The 26,819-nt window shown below is 37.5% G+C and overlaps 1 protein-coding gene across 1 annotated transcript in view; it reads right to left on the bottom strand.

Moving 5' to 3' along the window:
• The window catches only part of CRYBG3 (crystallin beta-gamma domain containing 3), a 108,012-nt gene that overhangs the window by 48,289 nt on the left and 32,904 nt on the right, over positions 1–26,819 (bottom strand). The window contains exons 4-11 of the mRNA XM_019628218.1: positions 15,438–21,561; positions 14,054–14,098; positions 13,698–13,813; positions 12,097–12,244; positions 7,203–7,339; positions 5,833–5,947; positions 4,617–4,652; positions 2,302–2,435 (exon numbers count right to left, since the gene is read on the bottom strand). Of these exons, the coding sequence (XP_019483763.1) occupies positions 2,302–2,435; positions 4,617–4,652; positions 5,833–5,947; positions 7,203–7,339; positions 12,097–12,244; positions 13,698–13,813; positions 14,054–14,098; positions 15,438–21,561 (6,855 nt within the window). The remainder of the gene's footprint in view (positions 1–2,301; positions 2,436–4,616; positions 4,653–5,832; positions 5,948–7,202; positions 7,340–12,096; positions 12,245–13,697; positions 13,814–14,053; positions 14,099–15,437; positions 21,562–26,819) is intronic.

Below are 26,819 nucleotides of genomic sequence, written 5' to 3' on the forward strand. Positions count from 1 at the left end.
CCAGGTTTCTTGACTTTTGATCTACAATCACCAGTACAGACACCGATACACACCATTAGTCATGAAGCTCTTCCATGACACTTGCATTTTATGGAGTAATCTGAGTAGCTAATGCAGTGCGGGCGTAGATGGGTCATAATGCATGCTGGCCTGCTGAAATCTGCCTTCAGGTGCACTCTGTAGTTAGAGTGAGACCTGTTCCCACAGGCAGATTCCAGGGATGAATTTTGGGCTCTTGGACTGGGGACTTCTGAATTCTGGGGCTTGACAAAACGAAGCCTGCCAGGGCTGACTACTATTTTATTTTCCTCTTTCTCCACCCCTACTATAGTTGTGAAGACAAAAACCATTTCAAAGAGTTGTTTTCATAGGATATAAGATTATAGTAGCCACTCAGTAATCACAAATCCCTCCTCATTTTCTGTGTTGTAAGTGTGCATATGTGGGGAGTGGGGCGTGGGGAGGGACATGAGTTGAAATAAACATATTTTATACTTCTTAGTAAATTTGTAATATGTAAAGAAACTAGCATTATTTTATTCTTAAACTATTACTTGAAAATAAATTTCACAAGAAAACTTTCAAATTCTAAGTTTTCTTTTATGTACATGTGGCTATTCAAAACATGCTTTTAACATATCTGAAAGGGAAAAAGAATAAAAGGTATAGAGGACCTAAATATTAAAGGATAGATCAGTAAATTATTACATGACAGTTCAAAAACCTTCTGCCCGGTTTTTCTTAACAGATTTGATTAACATTCAATTTATATATCCATCTGGGATATTTAAAACTAGATGCTATCTGAGAAATTTTAAGAAACATCAACCTCACTTTCCCCAGATTCCTCAAGTTGAGACAGAGATGAAGAACAGTCCACACTACATACAGATAAAGTTAAACAGCTAACAATAGTGAAAAATGGTAGAAACACAGAAAAAAAAATGAAGTCAGCTATTCATCTTTAAATGGGGACATCACATTTTTCTCCTGCAGTTGCCACATAAAAACGAAAGTATGCATGTGGTATTATTATAAGCCATAATATTTTCTTGAGATTTTTATAAAATGAAAAAAAAAAAAAACTTAGACAAGAACAATGCAAATCCCAATCTAATTAATGGTAAAAACATTCAGATCCCAATGGGAAGAAAAGGCAAAAATATTTAATGAAGGATTAATAGGAAGCATGTGTGTTCACAAATCAGAGAACACTGCAAATAAATACAACACAATGAAAATGTGTTTATCCAAAACATATTTGTTCATCAAGCCCCTACTAAGATTTTAAAATTCAAGAATAAGGAATTAAATGATTACCAATATGTCAGACCAATTACGGATATGACCCAGCCTACTGCATAATCTCCTTTATGTTTCCATTTTGGCTAGTGTGGCCATCACTTGATTTTCTGCCAGAAATTGCAAAGTCTAAGTCTCTAAATGTAGATGAGTGAGTGATCTTAGACAAGTCATTTAACATCTATGAATAAAATATTTCAGTAACATCTTTTGATAGACTAGCATGAGAAAGTTAAACGATATTATCGCCAATATCAAAAGACACTAATACTTAAACTAAAACGAACCAACATTGCAAATAAACCGACATATGAACTGGAATTCGGGAGGGATTTCAGTACTGGGTTGACCATGGCAGATAAGCTAGGAGGAAGGCCCCTTCTTCATTTTATCTGCTGGACTACAAATACAAGAGGCACAGCAAAATCTGGTCACAGATTTTTCTGGGCTTTCTGCTCCAGTAACTCTTGATTGAGGCTGGGTTAGTAGCAATGACGGTTACACTTGGGTTTATACTTAGTTCTTAGGGAGCTTCCTCAAAAGCATTTCAGGGTCAGAGAGTAACCAATATAAAAAATGCTTGACTTTGAAACAGGTAACCCAGGCTGCTTCTTTGACAAGGGAGGGCTCACTGCCAATGGCCTCGGCACAGAAAGTCAACTAAGATCTACAGAATAGAGGACAAAAACTGGGGCTCTCATCCATGTTCGTAATCTTTGAAAAAAAATTTTATTTGCAATTCTTGTTTCTATATTGTGCCTGGAAATACTAAGTGTTGCAGTTTTAGTAACTATTTTTACATTTAATCTATCTCAAAATCTCTAATATGAAGAGTTCACAAAAAGCGATTATTAATAGCAACTAATATTTTTGTTTCCCATATTATGGGAATGTATATCTTTAGACCAAGGCAGGTTGATTTTGCTCTGCTTAGCATATTTTTGGGGCTGATCTTCAAAAACAGACTACTAACTCAACTACTGAAAATATGGCACTCACACTCCACCGATGACACGAATTGATCCAATTCCATTAAAGTCCTCATCATTCTTTAGAAAATTAGGGACAGAATCTATATGTTCACTAAACTCTTTGGCCTGTCCATGGAAGTGAGGTTTTTCATAAATAATAACCTGAAAAATATGAAAGAAAATTATTTAACATGCTCATATTTTAGAATAGATACATACTGATTTACTGAAGGGGCAATAAAGACAACATGGATAGGGACCACTGTCTGGTTTTTCATTAATATATACTACAATATAGCACAGTGTCAGAATTCACATGGAATAAATGACTCTTTATCATCATACAGGTAAAATATCTTAATTAATAGTACACTTCTCTCATGTTAATATACTCAAGTATGATTATTGTTCTGGTTACCCAATCCTAGGACCATCTCATAGGATAAGAGGTCTTATAACTGGTGCTTGAATGATCTGTTTATCCCTGTGTTTAGAATACAGACCTGACTTATGTTTACTGAATTCCCCCTGTAAGAAATATTATAAAAATGAGTTTCTAGGGCATAATGATAAATTGTCTACTGATTTAAGATAACATGTGCTGTTTCTTATCACACTCACTGCTTACTATTCCATGAGAAGGAATAGACATGCAAATTCTTGAATTTAAGTACAAAACTTCCTATAAATAAGAAATGATTAAAAAAATTATAGTAGTTTTACTCCACATTTGATTTAAATTGGGGGCAAGAAGGTAAGTGTAGCAGGAAATACATTTCCAGCATTTTGTTTACTTCAAATTTGGATTGGTACAAGTATTTCTCTTCTACCATTTTGATGCTCTTTTCTTCCCAAGGATGAGCTGCCCTTAGTATATAGAAGTGATAACAGTGATAATAGCACGAGTCTATCCATACTCTATCACCTGATTATTTGCCGCTAATGGCATAATTTGTGCACAACTGGCAACCCATGACCTTGGTGAATAAGATCTGTTGCTTAAACACAATGAACCAGCAATTATAGCTCTCTTATTTACAAAAACTAATAAAATTATACAGACTGAAAAAATATGTAGCACTGCTCCTGTTGTTTTCTACCTATTAAGTTTTCACTACGTGCTATATTAAAGTGATGCAGCTTCATTTGGGTTTAATACATGTTATGGATGCTGAACACATTCAAGTAAGAACCAGTAATGCTTTGATGAGTAAGCCATAAACTAACATCTAACAACTTGACAACTCAGTGTGATAGCCATTCCATTCATATACCTATACAACCTGTCAAACTGCAGATGTCCAAGGAAGACCCAGCCTGTCGCACCTGAAGTCCTGACTTGGCAGAAGAGGAGACTGAGACAGGAGTCACCCAGGGAGTGTCACAGCTAATTCTGCATCTATTAGGTCACTGGTTCGAAGTCTTGGTTACATGTTAGAATCACCTGCTGAGCTCTGAACAATTTTTGACCACACCCCAGACCAAAACAGTGTCTCTGTGAGAGGAACCCAGGCATAAGTGTTTTTTTAAAACTCAGATGCGTATGATTCTATCATAAAGCCAAGATATATTAGATACATTCAGTTATAAAATTCCAAAGACTCCATCTATGTGATTGAGAGCATGGTAGTCAGTTCCATAAATTGGGAAGCCCCAAAACGGGCGGGTTGGAGGAGTTTTGTCTTGTTTTGGAGGAGAGAAGACCGGATGAATCCCTGTCTCCTTACCTGCCTCTGGAGGTGCTGTCGCCTAATTAAACAGAGGCCTGTATGCATCTTTGGCACTGCACTTTTTTCTTCCTATCTCTCTTTACACACATTTTATAATTCTATTTCTTTCTTTCTTTCCCAAAATGTGCTTAATCTTGGCACCACTGCCACTCCAGTTTTCACGGCCTCTACCCTTTCCTTCAAATACTCGTCATGCTTGAAAAAACTGGCATCTATCTGACAAGAGCTACTGCAGCTCCTGATCACCCCTGATCTTCCTGAGCATCACTCCCAAATGCCGGCTAGATAGCTCCACTTGATGTGTAGCTGCAACCCCCAACCCACCCTCCCAAACAAAAATCAAACCCATCATCATTCCACCCTGTTATAATAGAAGGTGCTTATCGGGTTTGACTGGGTTGTCGGTAGAGACCTCCCTCTTCGCATTGTTACCCCACGCCCCGCTCACAGCCTGGGCCCTCAGCAACCATTCTGTGCAGTCACCTCCCAACATCCATGAGCTAGGCATTATTAGCACACATACAGGTAGCTGTTTTCTATTTTAATCGTTCAAAACACTTAAAGATTAATACTCAAAATTTTAGCTTACTACAAAAGTCTGTTCAAGACTTACCTTTAAATTCATAGGCATTTCCACTTTCAGTCCACCCTTAAGATGAAGACATTTTAATATTAGATATATAGTTAAAATACTTTAAAGTAACTATGTGACAGATATAAATTACGTAAAAATCTGATTAGTGAAGATTATGTACCAGTCATGTTCAAATTGTGGTAAATTTAAAATTTTAAGTATAGCACTCTACAGTAGTTAAAATCAAGTTAGACAGCTCTACATCAATGTACATCAATGTAAATGGGGCAAGAGCTATTAAAAAGATACTTTCCAGATTACAGTAACTACAAAGAAAGAAACTGAACTTGAGTCCTTAAGCACACGTAAGCAATTAAAGAGGTTAATTCTATTACAATGTCCAAAAAAAAAAAAAAAGAGTGGAGTTGCTAGCAGATTTAAAAATCTCATTTGCCAGAGACTTCTAAACCACTGAATACTAAATGTCTTCTCTATAATTGCTTGGGCTTTCTAAATTAGAGAGATCACCTCCTCTTCCAAGTTCTGTCAATGCTTTTTATCACATTTAATGTCTTTGTGACTTCAAGGTTGTAGAGCATAAAAGGTACCACCCCCCACATTATGTTATCCCACATTATGATAGTTCTTAAAATTTCTTAGTTTGTCTAGTTTTAAATTTTTTTTAAAGGCACAAAATAACCAAAACCAAAAATGGATTATCACATAGGTAACATTTAATTAACAGTTTTTCCCCAAATAAAAATATTTGCAAGAAAATAAACAAACACTGCAGGCACCTATTATCTTTCAGAAAGCAACCACTGACAGAACTGCTCATTTATGATTAATACTGAGCTTATCATTCATTTCAACAATGGAAGAGTATAATTTACAAGTATAAATTTTTATTAAGCATAAAAATTTGTTTTTAATAAGCATAAAAAACAAATTCAGAACTTTATTAAATATTCAAAATTTTCACAGCACAACACTTCTAAGGCAACTAACTGTAAGTATTGTGATGAACTCAGCACCAATTTAATTCAGACATTTGTCTTCTGGGGAAAAATTAAAATGTTTCCACACAGATATTCTCTGCAACATGAAGAAACAGAAAACCAGTGTATTACTGACTTGCTAATTCGGTAGTATTCATATTCATTTCTCAAGGTTGAGATGCATGAGCAATCATCACGGCTCATTAATTCTGGATTCATGGGTACCTGGGAAAAAGTTTCTTTTTAAATTTGCTTACCATTTGAAGTGGATGCAATGACTTCATTTCTGCTGCAGAAATCTCAAAGAGTCCTTGGTCTTCTTCCAGAACTGTAGCTTGCCCCTTAAAATTAATATCTGGGTAGGCCAACCAACTAAATAAGAAATGAATAGTTAAAGTATGACAGCAATACTTTAGTCTGGTTCCTGTGAAAGTTAAAAGTAAAAAGGGCTACAAACAAACACAAAAACAAACACCCATCACAGAATACGCTAGTAAAACACACTCAAAGTGACTTTGCCAGACAGCAAAGAATGACATGTTAACACGTTATTAAGTACTTGCATTCAAACACTGCCCGTCCTATAATAAGTCCTATCTTATTATGTTTCCCAAGCACTAGGCAGTACTTTTCTTAAAACTTTCCAATGTTTAAAAGGTGTGAGCCCTTTAATTCAAGCAGCATATAACTGAAGTATCAATACCATTCCACTATATTACATTCCTTTGTAAAATTGGGGCAATCAGAGGTAGGGGTTCCACCAGACATTGTAAATCTTTCGCCTACATTTGTAGAATCAATATCAGTTCTATTGGCTGTCTCAGGAATAGTATTTGCAATAAGACTCCCAAAAGACCCACCTACCTCACTTCCAACTAACCTTGATAATTACAGACATTTCTCATGGATAGGGTCAATTGCTGGGTCTGCCCAAAAGTTCTTAATCCACGGCTGGGGAAGAAAGATGTCCTACAATGACCCCAAAATCCAATACCACTATCGTCAGAGCAGATGAAAATAGTGAACAAGAGAAGAGGGATCTACGTTGAACCAGGCATCTCAGAATTTGTGATTCTAGCCCATCTGGGACTGTGTGAGGGCTGAACTCAGACCTACAGCCCTGAAGATACCTTTGGAATCAGAAAGGCCTAGATGGGGACAAACCACTTAACTTCTTCATTTGTTAACATGAGAGTAGCTCCACCTGCCTTGTAGGAAATAGAGGAGCAATAAACACAAAAGTGCCATGTGCCTGGCACTGCAGAGACACTCAGTAACTATCAGCACTGAGACTCTCTAGAAATAGTTCAGGCCCCAGAACTGTAGGCCAGGGACATGGTTTTATTTCTCAGTCCTACAGTTTCATGGATGAAAAGACAATAGAATCATCTATCAAGACCTACGTCTGAAAATCTCTATCTGCTCCTGTGAGCCACATATCCAAGACATAACTGGATCCAAAGAAAGACAGAATCTGTTTAATCCCTGCAAGAGCCTTTCTTGGGTATCCAGGAGCAAAATGAAATTAAGTCAAACTTCAGGAATATGTAGGTCACCTACTGAAGAACGAAACGAAAAGTTAACTGGTGGCCATCAGTCACTGTAATACAGAGAAACTGATACGTACACTCCCGACTTCACAGTGAAGGACACAGATTTGGGGACGTTCAGTTCTTCCAAATTGGGGATGGCTCGCTGGATGTAGATAGGACCACACGCCGGGTCAGGGTGCAGGCAAAGTTCTATCTCTGGAACACTGCAATACTGAAAAAGAAAAGAAAAAAAAAAACTGGCTTTGAAATCGTCTAGAGACACACACAGTCCAGTATTCTCAACACTCTGGACGTGCAGTTACAATTGTTCTCATTGTTCAGCTGAATTTCTTCACAAGAACAACATAGAGGAAATACTGTTTCTCTGTACCAGGTTTTTACAACAAAATTTTCTAAGGAGTTACACTAATCACATGAAAATTGTAAGTATTACTGAAAATGTATGACCCCCAATTTTTTCTGCTTTGTTTTTAAAAGTCTTGTTCCATTAAGCAATGTTCAGAGTTGCAAACTACTTGAATGCCAAAAGTCGGTAAGCCTTCCTTCTTAGAAGTACAACAAAGCCATAGGGAGGAAGGGAGTTAAATGAAAGCTGGTCTCATGGGGGACATAAAAAATAAATAACAGAGAGGCACTACACCCTCAGTGCGCTATCTAATTTACATTGACAAAAGAAGTAGGAATTAGAGGTGAGGGGAAAGGAAATCTGTTTTCCTACTTGAGGTATTCTATTTATTTTCTTTAGTACAAGTTGGTTTGAAGAAAAAAGGCATTATAAAATTTGACTGTACACTCCGTCACACATGTGCTGTCACCATGTCCTGTCAAAACTTCCCTTAAAATTTCATTTGTGGATATCTCCTTAGGCATTCCCACTGTCAAGTCCCTTCATCAAGGCCGAGATTTCGATTATGGGCCTGTACCACCAATCAAGTACTAGCTACTCTATACAGCTGGGCTTGTTAGAACACCGCTTTCTTCATGACACTCCTTGGCTCCAGATCCAAGTATATCAAATTTATATTTTGGTTTCCCTCTCTGCAAAATGGCACCAACTAGTGATTTACACTAACTCTCCAAAACACCTCAGTCATACTGGTCTCCATGCTATCTCCACTCCTGCTCTGGCCTCTCTAAGCTTTTTAATGTTTCCCCCACTGCAATTAAAGAGATCATTCTCAGTTAGTTATAAGAATCTTTTAACAGTCAAGTTCTAACTCAAAAATGACTTTAGTTTTTCCTAACGAATTAAAGCCAGTTATTTTTCCCTTCTCTGAAATTACAAATGTGCTTCCTGTCTAAACACAAAATCTACCTCAGTTGTCATGAGTGTTTAATTATACAACTTAAATGTCAGTAGCGTAATTCTCATCTAGGACATTGTGAAACTCCAATGATTATGCTTTAATGAAACAGGTAAATGCATTAACAATCAGAGGTGACATTTAATGGACTGAACAACTGTATTTTTTTATTATAATCACTTTTACAATTTTAAAATTACCATTTTCTGATTTTTAAAACCTTTCTCCAAACTGAGTTCTCTTATTAATCATCAATCATTCTTATTAAGATGTAAAAGCCAGCAAATTGATGCACCTTAGTTTCAGAAAGTTAGTTCTAAAATGCAATACAGTAAAGAGGCACAACCTAAAATATTCTTTAAAGAATAAAAGTGTATTTCTTTCTAAAGTTTCATTTCAAAAATAGCCAGAAATGTCCAGAATAGTCACCTGCCAATCTTCAAGGCTCTTTTGTTTGCTATTAAGAATAGAGTTCTAGTAACATTATTTCAAATGCTGCCATATTCATGCTCCCCCAGGGATCTGAGGTACAGTAACAGAACACAAAACTAAGTGTCTCACACAAATTAGTTTCCTCTGCATTGTATTATACAAACAATGTTTGGGTGGTGCACTTTAAAAGGGAAAAAGCTAAGAGGCATTTGAGTCTACCACAACACAGAGGAAACAGCATAATGGAAAAAGCATGACAATGGCTTAAAAAAAAGGGAAAATAAACAAAAATAACGCTTACTTTCTCAACTATCTCTACTTGAGGACCCATTTTTTTTTTCTCTACTTGACTGAAAAAGATTTCACTGATAAGTTCTATCTTCTTCATGGTGGCTAACTCACAGAAAACTGTCTTTTGCAAGACTTGTATAATGCTTGATGGTGAAAGGCAGTAAATACTAGCAATTCAAGGGCGCTTTATAGTAGCCGAGCAACAATCAACAGTTTACTCTTAGTAAAAAAAAGTTTATATGGCTTCCTCCCAGACTTTTCTAGCCATGTTATATATACTTCACAAATATATCTTGGTAACATCTGCAAGCTTGGACTATTAAAGCAATTAGTAGGAAGGGAGACAAAGCTATAAGAGAGAAACAGGGTGGGAATGAATTAGTTAATAAAAACAATAAGAAAATCTAATTGTCTCCATCTTACATAAAATAACTTCAGTCACTGATATAACAACGGAGCTCTCTCTTTTTGGCTCATTAATGAGGGCACAACCTAAGTAACTTTGCAACATAAGACAAATGTCATTCCTTTAAAAAGATGTATTAAATGCATAATGACCCCAATAATTTGCAATATTCATTTCTTCTATTTGAGAAAAGAAAGCACTTGACTCAAGATTCACTGCACTGCTACCCCACCCCCAATTATTTCCATGGGGGCAAAGAGAACCCTGGGGCAGAATCAACAGCTGCTGAGAACTGATGGTGTCTGCTGTATCTACTCACAGCACAGCGAAGACATCATGAAAGCATTACCTTTAAAGAACAGTAAAGTTTTGACTAGTCAGAATAGAGGAACTAAAAGAGGATGAAACAAGATAAAGTTGGTGTTGGTCTAGGTGAGTTTAGAATGGCCGCCACGACAGTGAAGCTATCAATAGCCAGAATTTTGACAAGGTTGCAGAAAGGATGCAGTTTGATGCTGGAGTCTTACTTTGTACAATATTTAGAACAATGCTAATGCCTTTTCCATTCAATGCTCAATAGTTTTATTTTCCTTCCTCACGAAGAGTGGCGAGCCTGTTTAAGATATATGGGCACTAACACGCGGCAACTGAAAAATGACTGCAAGAACAAACAACGGAAGCAGAAAAAATGCAAACATGACTTATTCTTTCTTATAATACATTCAATGCAAATGGTGGATGTGCAAATACCCATTTATATACCCAAGCTGAACAGACTGAGGTTTTTTGTTTGAGTTTATTGTTGTTTGATTGGGGCCGGGGTGAGGAGGTGGCTGCTTACAATACCTTATTCATCGTTTTTCCCTCACTAGGCCCGGCATGGTGCCTGACATTCACAAGGAAGACACAAAACCATACGTTATTTAAGTCTTAGAAGATTCCACCTACAAACTGATTATTCATTTCCAGTGAGCCAGCTAATTAAGTGAGCACTGTATCGGGACCCTGCGCTCTGTGCTGTGGCCTCACCCTCCTGCAGCCACCAACATTCGCCTCTGTGTCTAACTCAGGTGGCTCTGCCAGGAACTCCCTCCCATATCCTGTGCTTCCTGACCGTGTTTCCTCTCCCAGGATTCCAGGCAGGTGCCACCTCCTCCAGGTGTGGCGTCTCTTTTTGGTGCACCTTTAAGCCATACAGCGCACTTCTCACGTCATGCAGTCATGTGACTCAGCTCTTTCTCCACTAGATGGTAAGAAATCTAAGAGACCAAATCTCACTTGCATTTCTATTCCCAGTGCCTATCACAGTATGGAGTCCAAAAGCAGACACAAATATTTGTAGACACAGGTTCATTCCAGTTTTATAGAAAGTATTAATTCACATAAAATACAGGCACACACCCCTGTATGAGTTTTTCTGTGTGCTATCTACAACTATCAAGGGTTTAATAACATCAATCCAGATCACCATGATAGGGTCCACTCAATTTTTACATTTTAAGCAAATAAAGAAAATTTCCATAATTTGAAAAAAATGTATATCCATGATTGTTATAGGAGTAATTGCACTAAATTATGAGCCATGTTGCTGCTGAAGGAACTCTTAAGAATACATGGAAGAATTCTCTCCTTATCTGACATCTAATTCACTCACCACAGCACTTCCCACAAAATGTTTAATACTGAAAGACCGTCCTAATTTTAGTATTCAGTGTTTTCTAAACAGAAAACTAAATGAAACCAATGCACCTTCCATTCCTCTTCCCATCCTTCCTTCTCTAATTTCTCCTCTCATCAATCATATCTGTCTCTCTCTCTGTCTCTTTCTCTCTCTCTCTCTCTCACACACACACACACACACACACACAGCTACACCAAGGAGTAGAAACCTACACCAGAAAAAGATATATCTATTTTCCTAAAGATGCCTGGATGGTATACTCTTCCTACTATAAATATATATATATATATATATATATATATATATATATATATATATATATATATATATATATATATATTTAGAGAGAGAGAGAGAGAGCACCAAAAAAGATGTATACACATTTTAAGAAAGGAAAAAAACTATTGACATTGTAATATTCAATATATACCAATAACAAAAGATGAATACAAGTCACGTTTGACTTCTGAAATTACAAGAGACGCTCAAAGTGTCCAGCGTCCAGACACTTCTGATTATGGTGAACTACTTCTTGAGCAATGTTGACCAAAATGTCCACTTGTATACATTTTTGTGGCACCACCAGTACATAGTGTGTGTGCGCGTGTGTGTGTGTGTGTGTGTGTGTGTGTGCGTGTGCTATTTTATGGGCCAGATTATAGGTAACATTTTAAATTAACAATTATTTAATGTTTTATAAGGTGAAAAGATTATCATTTAAATGATAAGGAAGAGTAATAAAATTAGCACAAAGTTTAGCAGCCATTTCTAAACACTGGTAGGCCAAAGTACAGCTTTACTACATAACAAACAAAACAAAATAAAAAATAGAGGAAAATCAACAGTTCTGTTACCTTTAAGACATGTTTGATGGAACCCAACACAAAGTTTCTTTGTGGATGCTTTCTGTTCTGAAGGGTCCAGTCACGATGTAACACCTTTTCTCCTTCCTCTAACACACATTTCTGACCTTGGAAATGTGGTTTCTCATATAAAATCCAGCTGAACAAATAGAAAAGCATCACCAGTTAGAATTAATTTTCTAAGAAATGAGGCATAAAACAAATGTTACCAAGTTAAGTCAGACCATCTTATCTATTTACATTGTAAAATCTGGTCTATTTTCCACAATTAGCATATAATCCTATTTTTGAAACGATGGTATATGCTAATTTAAGTATAAATAGTGTAAGAGAGAATAAAACTGCATACAACTTGGAAATAATACTTGCTGAGCACAGTACTACAATCTACGACTAGGCCTATGTTTATGCATGCATGTACTTTATAGATGCGATACACACAAAGCTATACATTTATATTAAAAACAATAGCTTAACAATTCCAAATTCCAATTCTACCCTAATTTTCCTGTCACTGGATAACAGAGCACATGTGTCCCATTTTATTACATGAACACAGCACTACACCATACTGCTTACACAACATGAATACTGACCAGTGGGTAACCAAAATACTAGACAAAGAAATTCTGGCTCCAACATGTCCATGGGACATGATGCATAAGAACAAATGATGTTTTCCCTCATTTTTATACCATATGAAGAATCCTTCATTTCTTGAGCATGTCAGCTATATATACAAGTGACATTAAGTATGTGGCCATCACATTCTTTAGCATTCCCACAAATTTTGAACTCATTTTCAAAACTATGCTTCATTTAACTGAAGCCCTCAGGTCAACCTGCCAAATCTGTCCTGCTAATAATGCAGTTACACAATGGTACTGATGGTACGAGGTGTGAACAAAAGATACGGTGAATGTTTAAATTTAAAAAAATGTATTACAGTAAGAGACACATTGCCATTAGTCCCCCTCAAAATATCCCCCTCCCCTCAGTTGGAACACACTTATCCCATCGTTCTTGCCACTTTCTGAAGCAGTTCTGGAAGTACTTTTCGTGAATGTCTTTAGTTGCATTACAGTATGTCCTCATCCACCTTATTCATTGGATCTGCCACCATGCGACTTCTGGCTCTTTCCCCAAAGTCAAAATGATTCCATAACATCGAGGCAGCCATGACAGCGCAACTAAAGACACAAAAGAGGACTTCCAGAACTGCTGCAGAAAGTGGCAAGAACAATGGGAGAACAATGTGTGAAGCAAAGGGGAGTATTCTGAGGGGAATTAATGGCAATGTGTCTTTTACAGTAATTAATTTTTTTAATTTAAACACTTACTATATTGTTTGATCACACCTCATATATTAGATCTTGCTATTTACTGCTGGCTTTAAGCACTAAAAAAAGCCTGTATTATCTGCCCCAGTAAATAAAAAGAACAATTAAGTTATAAATATTTCACAATATTCTGTCAAAAACTAGAGAAAACGGAATATGACTTTAATAAAAAAATATAAAAGCATAAATGGCAAAAAAACCACATTTAATTCTGGGGGGGAAAACACTATAAAATTTTAAGAGATCTCTTACCAGCCCCTTACAACTTTTATCAGTACCCCATTCGGAAAGGACCATGATGTAGCATCAAGAATATTACAATAGACCTCTTGTTTATATTTACTTCCATGGAGATCATAGATAACCATCTGCAACACATAGAAAGTAGACACAATAACTAATTTTAAGAATGCATTTAAAATTCTAAAAAAGTTCTAGAATATAGAAAATATCCTAAATATATAAAAGTAATCATTACGTTAGATGTTAGATCCTTGAGTAAAATAATCCTTTTTTAAGTCAGTTAAAAGTATTTAAACTCCCCGAACCTAAAAGTAACTGTAACTTTTCATACTGTATCTCAGTCTACATAAGAAACTTATGCTTACCTTCCCAGGTCTTGGGTTACACCTCAGAGTTTGTCTGTCAACATTCTGAAATAACAAAGGCAGAAGTAAGCCTAAAGGAACATCAGTTGAAAGATACAGTTCGCTTAATTCTTAGCAGTCACAAATCCAATTTGTCACATATTTACGTAGTAATGCTATGTGCAAAGTGTACCTTTGGGTATTACAGCGAATATAAAGGTCAACATAAAGGAACATAATGTGTTGTCTCTGCTCTCAAGAGGCTTACAGCTTAGAAAGGAGAAACATGATTACACTCACATGACTCTTCTAAGTGGGGGACTAAGTTAAACCCATAGGCAAAGTACAAAGAAAATGCCTAGTTATGGAGCTGAAGGGAAATGGCACCAGCATGGACGTGAAGCGATGGCAGAGAGAGATTCACAAGAGGCTGTATGAAGAACTGGTATGGAGAAGACCTTGAAAAACAGGATTTCAATAAGGGAAAATTGTGGCAGGTTGGGCTTGGGTGCAGTAAAGAAAAAAATTCCAGGAAGAGAACCATCTTGAGAAAAAGTATGGTAGTAGGAAACACAGGGTGTGTAACCAGAGCATATGGAGGCAAGTTGCACAAACAGAATTTGGGGGCCTTGTAATACAGAGTGAAGAGATTCCACTTGATTTGGTAGGCAATGCAGAACCGTTAAAGAAACATTTCTTCAAATCCCATCATTTCTTTTAAAACGGCTTGCCTTGCAAACCATTGGTTGGTATTCAAGTACTAGTATTTGCTCCAAAGGTTATTCCGGGTAAAGATGCAGGCCTTTGGGTATCCTACAGAAAGTCCCATAGTCTTGGGAATGCCAGAAAGTAAAGTCCCACATTCAATGAATATTCTATATTAGACATTTAAACATTTCTAAGTAAAAAATGTAACCAAATTTCAAGACATTTTCCAACTATAATGTTTTCAGCTCTTTTTCTCTGAATTAAGCTGTTTATTGTCCTGCTTTGCATGAATAACATGAGCAGCTAAAGTGAGAGGTTGTTGTCAAGCAAACACTTAAAGTATTTCAAATATTTTTAAATATTATGAAATATTTTCATGACACATAAGCTCAATGAAAAGTATCAATTTTCTCATATACAGTACCTTGAGAAATTCAGAATGTTGTCACTTAAGTTTGAAAACTAAATATAGCAAAGAACTGGAAAATAACTTCCTTCTCTGCCTTTAAATTTTGACCAATTTTTTCTCAGTGTAACAGTTCAAATACATGAGTTCATGAGACACATCAACCAAACAATAAAGTAACCTCCGATATTTTTTAAAACAATCTTTACACCACCTCAAAAAATTTTCTTAATGTTTTAGATCATCTCATGACACAAAACACTACTTCGCTAGTTAATCAAAATAACTTACCTCTGTGAATGGGCTTAATCTGCCTGAGTTGTCTTGAGTACAGAAATATTTTGACACTGGTTCCTGCAAAGTCCCACCAAATCTGGCTCCTTTTTCTGAGGACTGGGTTTTAGAAGTCTGCAAATATTGATGATAAGCGCTCCTTAAGGAAGAATGTAGTTTAGAAGTAAGGTCTGATTTTTGTGGAAATGAGGCCTTTTCTGGCCACAGACCAATTTGCAGATTGGGCGTAGGAGGTTCATTTGACTTCAAACATGAATTCTTGGCAATTCCAGTCCTTTCCTCATCATCATCAGGGTAGAATGTGCTGGAAGGATCCGGCAGCTTGAAGGTGACGGTTTCCCCTCTCCTAGCTCTCAGACTTCCTTTATGCAATGATTCTTCTTCCTCCTCCTCCTCCTCCTCCTCCTCCCCTAATTCCTGCCTGTCATCCTCATCAAAATTCATCTTCAAACGCTCGGATACCGACTGGAGAAGTGATAAAACAGAAGAGGGCTGGTTTGCACTCTCTCTAGATTTTGTGGAGCCATGATGACCAGGTGAGACCTCGTTGGACAGAATGTCCTCCTGAGAGCTGTCATCCTCATAAATGGGAGACAAAGCTAAGGGATAAATTTTGTACCTTTTGGCCTCCACTGACAAGAACATTTCTGAACTATCACTATCAAATGTCTCACCTAATTTAGTATCCTTTTCAAAATGATGGACCAGGTCAGTTCTACTCTCTGACCTTTCACATGTGAGAACAGGCATGCTGTCAGTGGATGTATCAGGAAACGAGAGTGTGTGTGTTCTTCTTACTTCTGCAGTAGCATACTTGTCCTCATCTTGAAGGGGTTCTTCATATAATATAGTAAAGGAAGAATTTTCTTGCTCATCCTGAGGAATGAAGGCTAAGTTAGATTGTTCTTTTTCATCGCTATAACCACCTAGATCTCTTGTTTCGTTATCAGCTGCAGTGACAGATGTTCTTTTGTCTAGCCTTCCCATGGTATCTGCAGGTTGAAAATATGGCACTGCTAAGGCTGGGTAGCCTTCATAATCCTTACTTAATGTAGGTGATTCATAGCCCCTGAAATACGAGGCAAATCTATGGTCACGCGCTATCAAATCTTGCTTTACTTCGGTGTGCCCTTCCTCCATTTCTCCAATACTCCCTTTGGCATATTCTTGGGGTGCTTTTTCAGTTTCAAATACGGGAGGCACGGCCTCTGCTTGTGTAATGGGCAATTCCAGACCCATTCCATATGTTGTCTCCACATTTACCACTGCAGGTAACATCTGGTGTTTCCTGACAGTTCCATCAGAATCTTCTGGGGATGTTCTTTCCATTTCTATCATAGAGGGCATGGACACAATCGTTCGAGGAGTCTCTTTAGCATCCCTCTTGCATGCTTTTCCCATTTCTAAGGAGACAGGGGCTGCCTTCTTGGGGGCTTTATTTACTTCCAATGCAAAAGGTACCATTTCAGTTTTCCTACTAACCCCATCTGCATCCTCCTGGTAAATGTTTTCCATTTCCAACACAGGTGTCTCAGTCTTTTCAGTGATCCCCTCGGCATCTTTATGGTCGACATTTACTTCTAACATAATGGGCGTCATCTCAGTTTTGTCCATATCCCCTTCAGCGTCCTTTGGGTAAATTTTTTCCATTTCTAATGTAGCAGGCATCACTTCTGTCTTCACAGTAACCCCCTCAGCATCTTTTTGGTAGATACTTTCCATTTCTGACAGAGCCGATGTCACCCCGGTCTTGCGAACATCACCTTCGGCATGCTTTTGGTAAATTTTTTCCATTTCTAATGTAGCAGGCATCACTTCTGTCTTTACAGTAATCCCCTCAGCATCCTTTTGATAGAGATTTTTCACTTCTGACACAACAGGCACCATGTCCGTTTTGCCAATATCCCTTTCAGTATCTCCCATCTTAGAAGTTTTTTCCATTCTTAAAATGGCAGGCAATCCCTCAGTTTTTTCAATATACCTCTCAGCATCCATTTGGTGTACTTCATGCATTTTAAAACTGTCAGTCGTTGGCTCAGTTTTTGTGCTAGTCAATTCGTCATCCTTTTTATGTGTTCCTCCCAGTTCTGACACCGGAGGGACTGCCTCATTTTTCATAATATTCAATTCAGCAGCCTTTCTGTTTGTTCTTCCTATTTCTAACATGGAAGGTATAAGCTCTATTTTTCCTATATTTACTTCAGTATCCTTTCTGTGTGCTTTCCCTACTTCTGACATTGCAAGGGTTGTGCTTTTATTACTGTGTCCTGGCAAGGCTTTTTCAGATATACACACAAGGCTATCAGACAAACTGTTTTTGGATGTCCCAGATACATGGATGTCATCATTTGGAAATGGAGGCCATTTGAAATTTAATACAAGAGTTCTAGCATCCTCTGTCCCATTTTTGTGATTATCCCCACACTCTATTTCCATTTGCTCTTTAGAGTCTTCTTTGAGAAATAAATGTGTTTTTACCCCATCATCTAACTCTTCATGAGAAATGTTTTCAGCTAGTAAAACAGTATCTGATTCTGGAAAGTTTATGCCATCAGACTGTCCAGCTCCATTTCCAGAAAATGCGGATTCTTGGTAGGGAACAATTTCTCTTCCTTTAATTGACTCTGTGTCACTAAGTAAGTTACTTATAGAGAAGAACTGAGCTAATACTTTATTTTCACTAATTTCACATGTGGTTTGATTTACTTCCTGTTCAGACACCAAGAACTCCCTTACTGTATCATGAGGCTCAACACCATTACTGTTCAGAATTTTTGAAGTATTAGTCTGAAGTTCAGAATCCCAGGTAGCCTCAATATCTTCAAGAGCATCGTTTGTTATATTTTCTCGGGCTAAATTAATAACCTCATTGACTAATTCCCTGGCTTGATCTTCTAACAAACAAGATACATTCATTCCTTCAAAATCAAAAAGGGGACTCTTCTCACCAGCTGTAGGAGAAACACAGGTCTTTTCTTCCCCTTGAACTACTGCTATGTTTTCCATGTCCTGCTCTTCCAAATGCTCTGTTAGCTGGATCCCTGACAATATCACTTCTGATGGGTTTTTCTCAGGAATGTCTTCTTTCAGGGGACCAGGGTTCATGACACCGTCTACAGCTAGACGTTCCTGGCAGATATCAACTGTGTGTTTGGATTTCAGTTCTTCCCTGACAGAATTAAAAATCTCACCAATCAATCTATCAGCCTTTTGAACCGAGCCACTTTTGAGGTCCAAAAGTTGGTCACGTGTTCCCCTCCTTGCTTCTCTATGCTCAGCAGATGCCTCAGAACACCGCTGGCTTGGGCTGTTAACTGACGCTGGAGCCCCAGCAACTGCTCCAGGCTCTGCTTCCCTGGGGCTGTCAAAACGGGCAGCTGTTGGGAAATCCAGAGATACCTTCCCAGCATGATTCCCAAAATGTTCCTGACGTGGGGTCACTTCTGCCCCTGTTGGGACAGATGTTTCAAATTCCAAATAAGAGCTGTTGGGGGAGAGCAGGTTAGTTAAGGAGGTACCATCACATGTGACATCTGTGGTAACTTTTACAGAACCCAAATTACTTGGGGGATCATGTGAACTTGTAGCCGTGCTGACTTCTTCAGCATTACTAGAGGAAGACAAACTAGCAAAACCGCCACTGAGGAAAGAACTGTTCTCTTTCTTTTTGTGAGAGGAGGCTTTCTTTTCTGATCTCAACACAGAAGGAACATTAAGAAAGCTTGAATCCTCAGATGCACAAGGTTTTTCTTCCAAACTGATATCAGAACCCAGAAAAGGTGAATGTGCTTTTGTGCTGTCAGTTTCTTGGAATTTTGGAGAAGTATTAGTTAAGCTGAGCTCTGCCATTTCTGAGAAACCAGGCATCTTTTTAGACCCACAAATATCTGAAGGTTGACAAGTGTTGGCTTCACAATTCTGTGCCATTTGCCTGGTGACGTTTTCATCATAAATAGGAGGTAATATTTCAGGTGTATTATTTCTGAGTAAAGCAGAATAACCTAAGGTTTCTACCTCTGTTTCCTGGATAACTTGATATGTGGGGACAGAAGGAGGAACCTCAGCTTGGCAAGTCTCTTTAAACCCTGCATCTGAATATTTCTCTTTAATCTCACTAGGATCCAGCAACTGAAAACTTTTATCCTGTTCAACCTCTAGGGAAGTTAATTCAGACTTTGCTGGCGTATCTGTAATTTCAAATGGAGAAAAAACTTTATCCTGAGACATGTCTCTAGGCTCTGTTTGGAAAACAGGTGTCTTGCAGGGGGCTATAGTTTTTCCTCTTCCCGGATGTGACGCAACAGAATCACTGTTCAGACCACAAACTTCAGCCATGTTACCAGTTTTAGTTTCCAAGGAAAGGGAATCAGGCTTCTCTATAGCGCTCTGTCTTACTTTAGTGTTTGAAGGCATTAACTCTGCTTTATTAGTGTCTTGAGATGATGTGGAACCGTGGTCCTCAGAGAGGCTTTCAGACTCAAATCTCGAGTCCACTTCGGTTAAGTGGGTGTCACTGGCTTCAAGATCGAGTGGAACCTGGCATTTTTCACTATCAGGACGACCTTCCTTAGATTCAAGAAGTGCAGATACATGCTCAAGGTGAAGGCCAGCTGCAGGACTCTTCCCATCTGCAGCCTCAACATGATTCACATTTTCTTCTTGACACGTAGTAGGCTGACTGGAAATTCCAGCAATGCTGACATCCCCAGTTTCGATGAACACAGAAGACCCCTCCTTCTTTAAAACAGGAACATCCAACCTGCTAAGCATGCCAACTCCAGGAACAAAGGTAGGAGATGAAGCATTGAAATTTGATTTTGTGTGATCCAGGGTAAGAGATGTTCTGGTATCAGGTGACACTTTGGCTCGTTGAGGACTCTCAGAGTCAAGCAGAGATTCTGAAATGTTATTTTTGTGAAGCTCAAAAGTCAGTTCAGGAGTTTTTTGGTTTTCTAAGCATGCTACAACTACTGATTCACCTATGCATTTTGCAGTGGCAGGGTCCTTTTGATTTATTCTGGGAATGGGAGGCATTTTGCCATGTGGCCCCAAATCAAGCTTTTTGGCTTCTGTTACAAGCAACTGGTCAGTATCTTTGGGTAGTGACTCAATTCTGTCTTCTGGAGCTTTTAGATGACCTGAAGTTGTGAGTTTGCCAACTGAGACACTTTCTGTTTCTTGCTTGATTTCTGCAACAGCCACATTTTTCTGTGCATCTTGGGCGGACAACCTGTTTCCTTCATTTACAAGCTCTGTGTCTGTCACAGCAAGTCTCTGAAGAGCAGTGGCGCTGCTGTGATTGGCAGCCTGCTTTGATGAGTTATCTATGGTTTGCTTGTCAGGATACTTACTCTCTGGCAACTGCAGATCCTCAGGTCTAATTGATTTATTTGGACTTGGCACACCTGCACTTTCCTGTTTGGTAGTGTGACTTCCATCAGATTTACTACAAGAGAAGTCAGAAATAGCAGGGCTCTCAGGCTCGACTTGCGCTTCCCTTGGCACTAGCGGCCCGTCACTCACCACCGAGCTGTTTTCTGTTATTGCAGTTTCTGTTGTAGTTGTCCTCTGAAAGTCTGGACGGCAGGGAGCAGCGCTACTGTTACTTCCTGTGAACAATGTTGAACATACCAAATTTCTGTCAGTCTGAGAAACTGGTACACAACTTAAATGGGGCTGTGAGTCATATTTTCCAAGAGCGGAGCTGGAGTTAGTCACAGAAGAAGGGAATGACCTACTTCTCTCAGGTCCCCTAGGATCATTTTTATTTAAAACATCCTTGAAAGAGGCAATATTTGGCACTTGTGGATTGTTTGTCAGATGGCTTTCTGGGTCAAGATTTATTGAGCTACAATCAGAGTCTTCTAATGGGCCTCCAAGCATTTGTCCTTTCATAGCTACATCAGTGCTAGATGATGACAAACATGGCAGCGTCACAGCCTCCATCTCACTCCCAGGGACAACGTGTGTGTTTATACTAGAGTCAGAGCTTCCATTTTCTCTGTCCAATGGAGTCACAGTTTCTAACATGGTCTGTTGTTTCAAATATTTCCTAATCTGTCTGGGGCCTCGGTATGTTGCGTATGTTACTGAAGGCCTCTCTGGTTTACCATCCATTTGTCTGTAAAAAGAAACAGCATGTGAGTATCAGGAAATATAATTAGTAACACTTAACAGTAATCCCAGAAACGGTGGTGAAGTGTATCTCATAATAGGGATGGCTTTTAACTTTTCTATGTAAAGAAAAGCTACAAAACCAGCAAATTATTTTTTTCAAGTCACAATAAAGCTTTGACAGTAGAGATTCCTGTGATATACCAATCTTTGAAAATATAAGAATTATAGAATTTTGTAAAGAATTTCAACCCAATATTGAAGTAGCTTCCTATATAAATTATACAAGAAGCATGAGTTAATGTATGGAAAACAATCTAAAAAATGTTACCTAATAGGTGTACTTAAATGCTTTACAGATATTAAAAAGGAAATTTGCATAGTCAGCTATACATAAAAATAATTACAAGCTGTTCGTTATTTTTAATTAAGTGAAGATGAAATAATTTACAATGACTTTTGATGAGGATTTCTTTTAAAAATACTTCAAAATATAGAAAACTTGTCTAAATTTTCAAAACTGCATTAATCATGATTAATAGTGATCAAAATATGTTTGATACTATAGTAATGGAGAGCATTATACAGCAAAGGTTATTTTATTAACTTGTCTAAATTAAGCTATTAACACTTTTTTATTATTACTATTAGTTTCAGGTGTACAGAACAATGCAATAGTTATCCTTTTCACCCTTCACAAAGTAACAACCCCCTCCCCCGATCAACTGCCCTCCCACCCCCGAAATCATACTTATCTATTACAATTCCATTGACTCCATTCCCACACTCTACTCCACATCCCATGACTATCTATATATTAAATTATAGTTGACATACAATATTATTCAACATCCGCTTCAGAAATATAGTGCGGTGGTCAGGCCTCTACACCGTCTATGAAGTGGTCTCCCTAACAAGACATGAGTCCATCTGGCCCCCTAAAAATATTTACAACATTACTGATTATCTTCCCCAGACTGTCTTTTCTATCCCTGAGGCAATATTGTAGTTACCAATTTGTATTGTCTCGTCCCTTCCCCTTCTCCTTCATCCCCACCCCCTCCCAACTAACAACCTCAGTTTTTCCTCTGTGTCTCTGAGACTATTTCTGTTTACCCTTCTCATTTATTTAGCTATTAACCCTTATTTAATACATCCTAATATCTCTAAAAAAAAAATTCGGGGCATTTTTACACGAGAAAGACAATGCAAAGCCTTCAGTTAATTTGCACTTTCTTAAAATAGTTCAAATTTTTATGTGAAACTGAAATCTAGTAATTTCAAAAGTCTAGGTTCTTAATTTTACATAACATTTTATATTTGAAATATTCTCATGATCTCAATAAAAAATATATCCTTGCGTGCAATAAATTCATATCACAGAACCAAAGGAACAACTTTAATATTAAAAATGTAGATTCTCAAAATTATTAATAAATTATCTTCTCCAGGTATATTATGTATATAATATCTAAAAATCGGTTACAAGCAGTCCTTAACTATACCATTAAAATAAACTATTAACCAAAATGGTAGTCAACTTTCATATGATAATTCCTAAACAAATTGACAATCCTCAACAGGCAGTTACTAAAACTGTAATTCACAACATGATAATCTGTAGGATTTCTAAAGCTGGGTTGGAAGAAACCTGTTACTTCAGTCAAACTGGGAGTCCAGTGGTCTTTTCCTTTCCTCTTAAGTCAAGAATCAGTTTTCAGTTGTAAAAGATCTAAAGATTGCAGTAGCTGTGGCAGATAGATGAATTTCTTCCTGGGGAATTTTCCAATATAGCCAAGTGATCTTGGGTCCCATAGCCAGTGTCTACCCTTGAAATTGGACTTGGAGGAGTTGGAAACTTCTTATACAGTGTCTACCAGCTGTTCCTATTGTTACTAATTCCTATTATTGTTATTAACTGTGCAATTTGGGAGGTGTTACTTAACTTTCTGAGCCTTGTTTCCTTATTTAAAAAGAAATACAGATGAAAACAAAACAAAACAAAAAAAGAATCACCTTTCTTTGCTGAGGTGGTTCAGTGAACTGCATTAAATATTCTATTAACACGGAGGGCTTTACTAACGGGAATTAAGAGTCATTATGCCATTTTCCATTGTCTAGTACCAAAGAAATAAACCTGACTGACAAGGAGAAAATTCTGAGATGATCTTGAGTAGAAATTACAGAGGCCAGAGAGTGAAAGACAGAGACAGAAGAGATAGCCTGTTAATAGCTGTGGAGCAGTTCTGACAAAAGACTGCTCACGTTCCTGTAATTCCTGTGTATCTGTTGCAACTTCAGAATAATTTCCAGGTGGCTATTTTTGCTGATTATTTTGGCCAGACACTATCAAGCTCCAGAAGCCTCCGCTTTTTGCTTACAAGTGGGCTGCCCACAGCCAATCCACAGGAGCGTACATTTCTGTGCAGGCTCCACACCTATCCCAGAGCTGGTCCTGCTTCACTTTCTCCCGCCCCTCTGCCTATAGCTAACGTAACTTCTTTCGGATGGTGTGCATCTTTCTGCCCCCTTCCTCCTACTTGATGTATAAAAATGCTTACAAAGGCTGAGAGGATGGACCCGTCTTTCCTATCGAGCCATGCTGCTAGTGGTTTCAGCTCCATGCCCCAAGATGCGTCTTCCTTTTTGGCTAGCAATGGCCCAATAAACCTTTTCTTTTAAAAACACTTGCACCAGTGAAAGCTATATTTTTGTTTTTGTTCAATATGGCCTATTAATTGAAACCAAAGGAGAAAAAGCACAAGCTCTCTGTTCTACCCAATTCCCATGTAAGAGCCTCAAAATCCCCACCATTTTAAGTTACTTTGGAACCAAAGTCTCTTGGAGAGGTTGTTAGAAGATTGCTGGGACCCAAGCCCACAGCTGTTGATTCAGTGGGTCTGAAGCAGATAATTTGCATTTCTAATGACTCCCAGGTAATGCTGTGATGCTGCTCCAAGGGCCACATTTTGAATAGCACTGCTTTAGACATCCTTTATTGGGGATGTACCCCAATTTAACCTTTTTTTTTTTTTGCTGTTGGACATTTGCTTCCAATTATATATTCCTATGATGTTTCAATAAACACCTTTGTACATTACTATAAATACGTAATCTACAAGCTGTTTAAGGTTCTTGATATTGTCCTAAAAAAACGTGTTCTCCACTCCTAACAGTACATAAGAGCATTAGCCATTTTCAGCATGACTCATACAGAGTATTATCATTCATTATTAGTTACCAATTGAATAGAAGTAACCTCATTTTAGTTTGTATTTCCTTGATTGCTGGTGAGAACAAACCTTTTACCCACTTATTACCAGTTTATATTTCCTTTATTTGAATGATTTGTTTATATTGTTTGCCCATTTTTTTCTATTGGTAAGTTAGTATCTAAAATGCTTATCAGTTAAAGCACGATGGGACATTTTTCATATATAATTTTCTCATTGCCAATTTAACGTATGCTATTTGATATAAGGGAGTTTGAAAACTGGAAGTAATCCAATCTACTGATCTGCTATTTCCTGATCCCTTCATTGCTATCATGCTTAGAAAATTGTTTCTCCCCAAAATAAAGTAATTCACATTTAGCTACTTTTAGTTTTGTATGTTTTAACAGATCTGTTATGCCTTTTCAACTAATTTTAATATAAAAATGAGATAAGTACCTAGCTTTGATTTTTTTCCTTTAAATTGTTAAACCAATTTCCCAAATTCCTCTTTCTACTACAAAAAGATGTAATGCCATCATATTCAAGGGTTCAAATCAGAAATATACAAGGGCCTATTTCCAGACTGTCTATTCTGTTCCATTTAAATGGCTAGCAAATATTATTACACTAGTATGACATGGTTTTAATTAGTGTAGCTTTATTAACATCGGGTAGAGCAAGCCCCACTGCATCATTTTTGACAGGCAAACACAACTCTATCTGTTCTCAGAACTGTAAGATGGCTCTGTGGCTACCTCATAAGCTTGCTATAAGGAATTAACTGAAAGCACACACATGAAGACAAGAAAGCACACACTCTGCAACTACAAAAAACTACATAGTTCTAAGTTGTTACCTATATTTAGCCATACTATTATTATGACCTCTTCAAATAATAAAAATAATTTATAGATAGAGATTAAATTAAAATCAATAAAACAGATCCGTATCAGTTTTGAAGGAATATTTTTGTTATGCAAAACATCTAATGGGTTCAGCACTGTTGTAAACATTTTGGGGGCTAAAAAATATTCCTTCTACTGCAAATTGGTACAGCCACTATGGAAAACAGTATGGAGGTGCCTCAAAAAAAATTAAAAATTGAACTACCTTATGACCCAGCAATTCCACGTCTGGGTATTTATCCTAAGAAATCCAAAACACGAATTTGAAAAGATACATGCATCCCTATGTTCACTGAAGCATTATATATGACAGCCAAGATATGAAAGCGACTGAAGTGTCCATTGACAGGTGACTGGATAAAGATGTGGTACATATATACGATGGAATATTACTCTTCCTTAAAAAAGAATGAAATCTTACCATTTGCAACAACATGGATGGACCTAGTGAAATAAGTCAGACAGAGAAAGACAAATACCATGATTTCACTGTTATGTGGAATCTTAAAAACAAAATAAACATACAAATAAAACAGAAACAAACTCACAGATACAGAGAACAAGCTGATGGTTGCCAGAAGAAAGTGGGGTTAGAGGACTGGGTGAAAAAAGTGAAGGGATTAAGAAGTACCAACTGGCAGTTACAAATTAGTCATGGGAGTTAAGTACAGCACAGAGAACATAGTAAAAAATATTACAATAACTACGTATGGTGTCCAGTGAGTACTCTACTTATCGGGGGGATAACTTTGTAAGTTATATAAACGTCTAACCACTATGCTGTACACCTAAAACTAATATAATATTTAATGTCAACTGTAATTAAAAAAGAAAAAATAACATTCCTTTTAGCTCATCTAAGTAAAAGAAAAACAAGTTAGTGGCTGTTTGTTAATCAAACAAACAAAAAAGGGTGGTGAAATGCTCCTTAAATTTGTGCAAGATGTCAGTTTCTTATAGCTGTGAAAAGGTTCATAAGGCTAGTATTATGAATAGAGTCGATTTAATTTCTCTTTTTAACCTCTATAATTATATTCCACAAAGAAAAGATACTGATATAATATGAATACAAACCTTAGGACCATTTTGTTCCCAAAATGAAGACACTGAACACATTACCTGTCCTATACAGGAAAAATTCAGAT

The sequence above is a fragment of the Hipposideros armiger genome, unplaced genomic scaffold (assembly GCF_001890085.2).
Source record: "Hipposideros armiger isolate ML-2016 unplaced genomic scaffold, ASM189008v1 scaffold_760, whole genome shotgun sequence".
Taxonomy (NCBI): domain Eukaryota; kingdom Metazoa; phylum Chordata; class Mammalia; order Chiroptera; family Hipposideridae; genus Hipposideros; species Hipposideros armiger.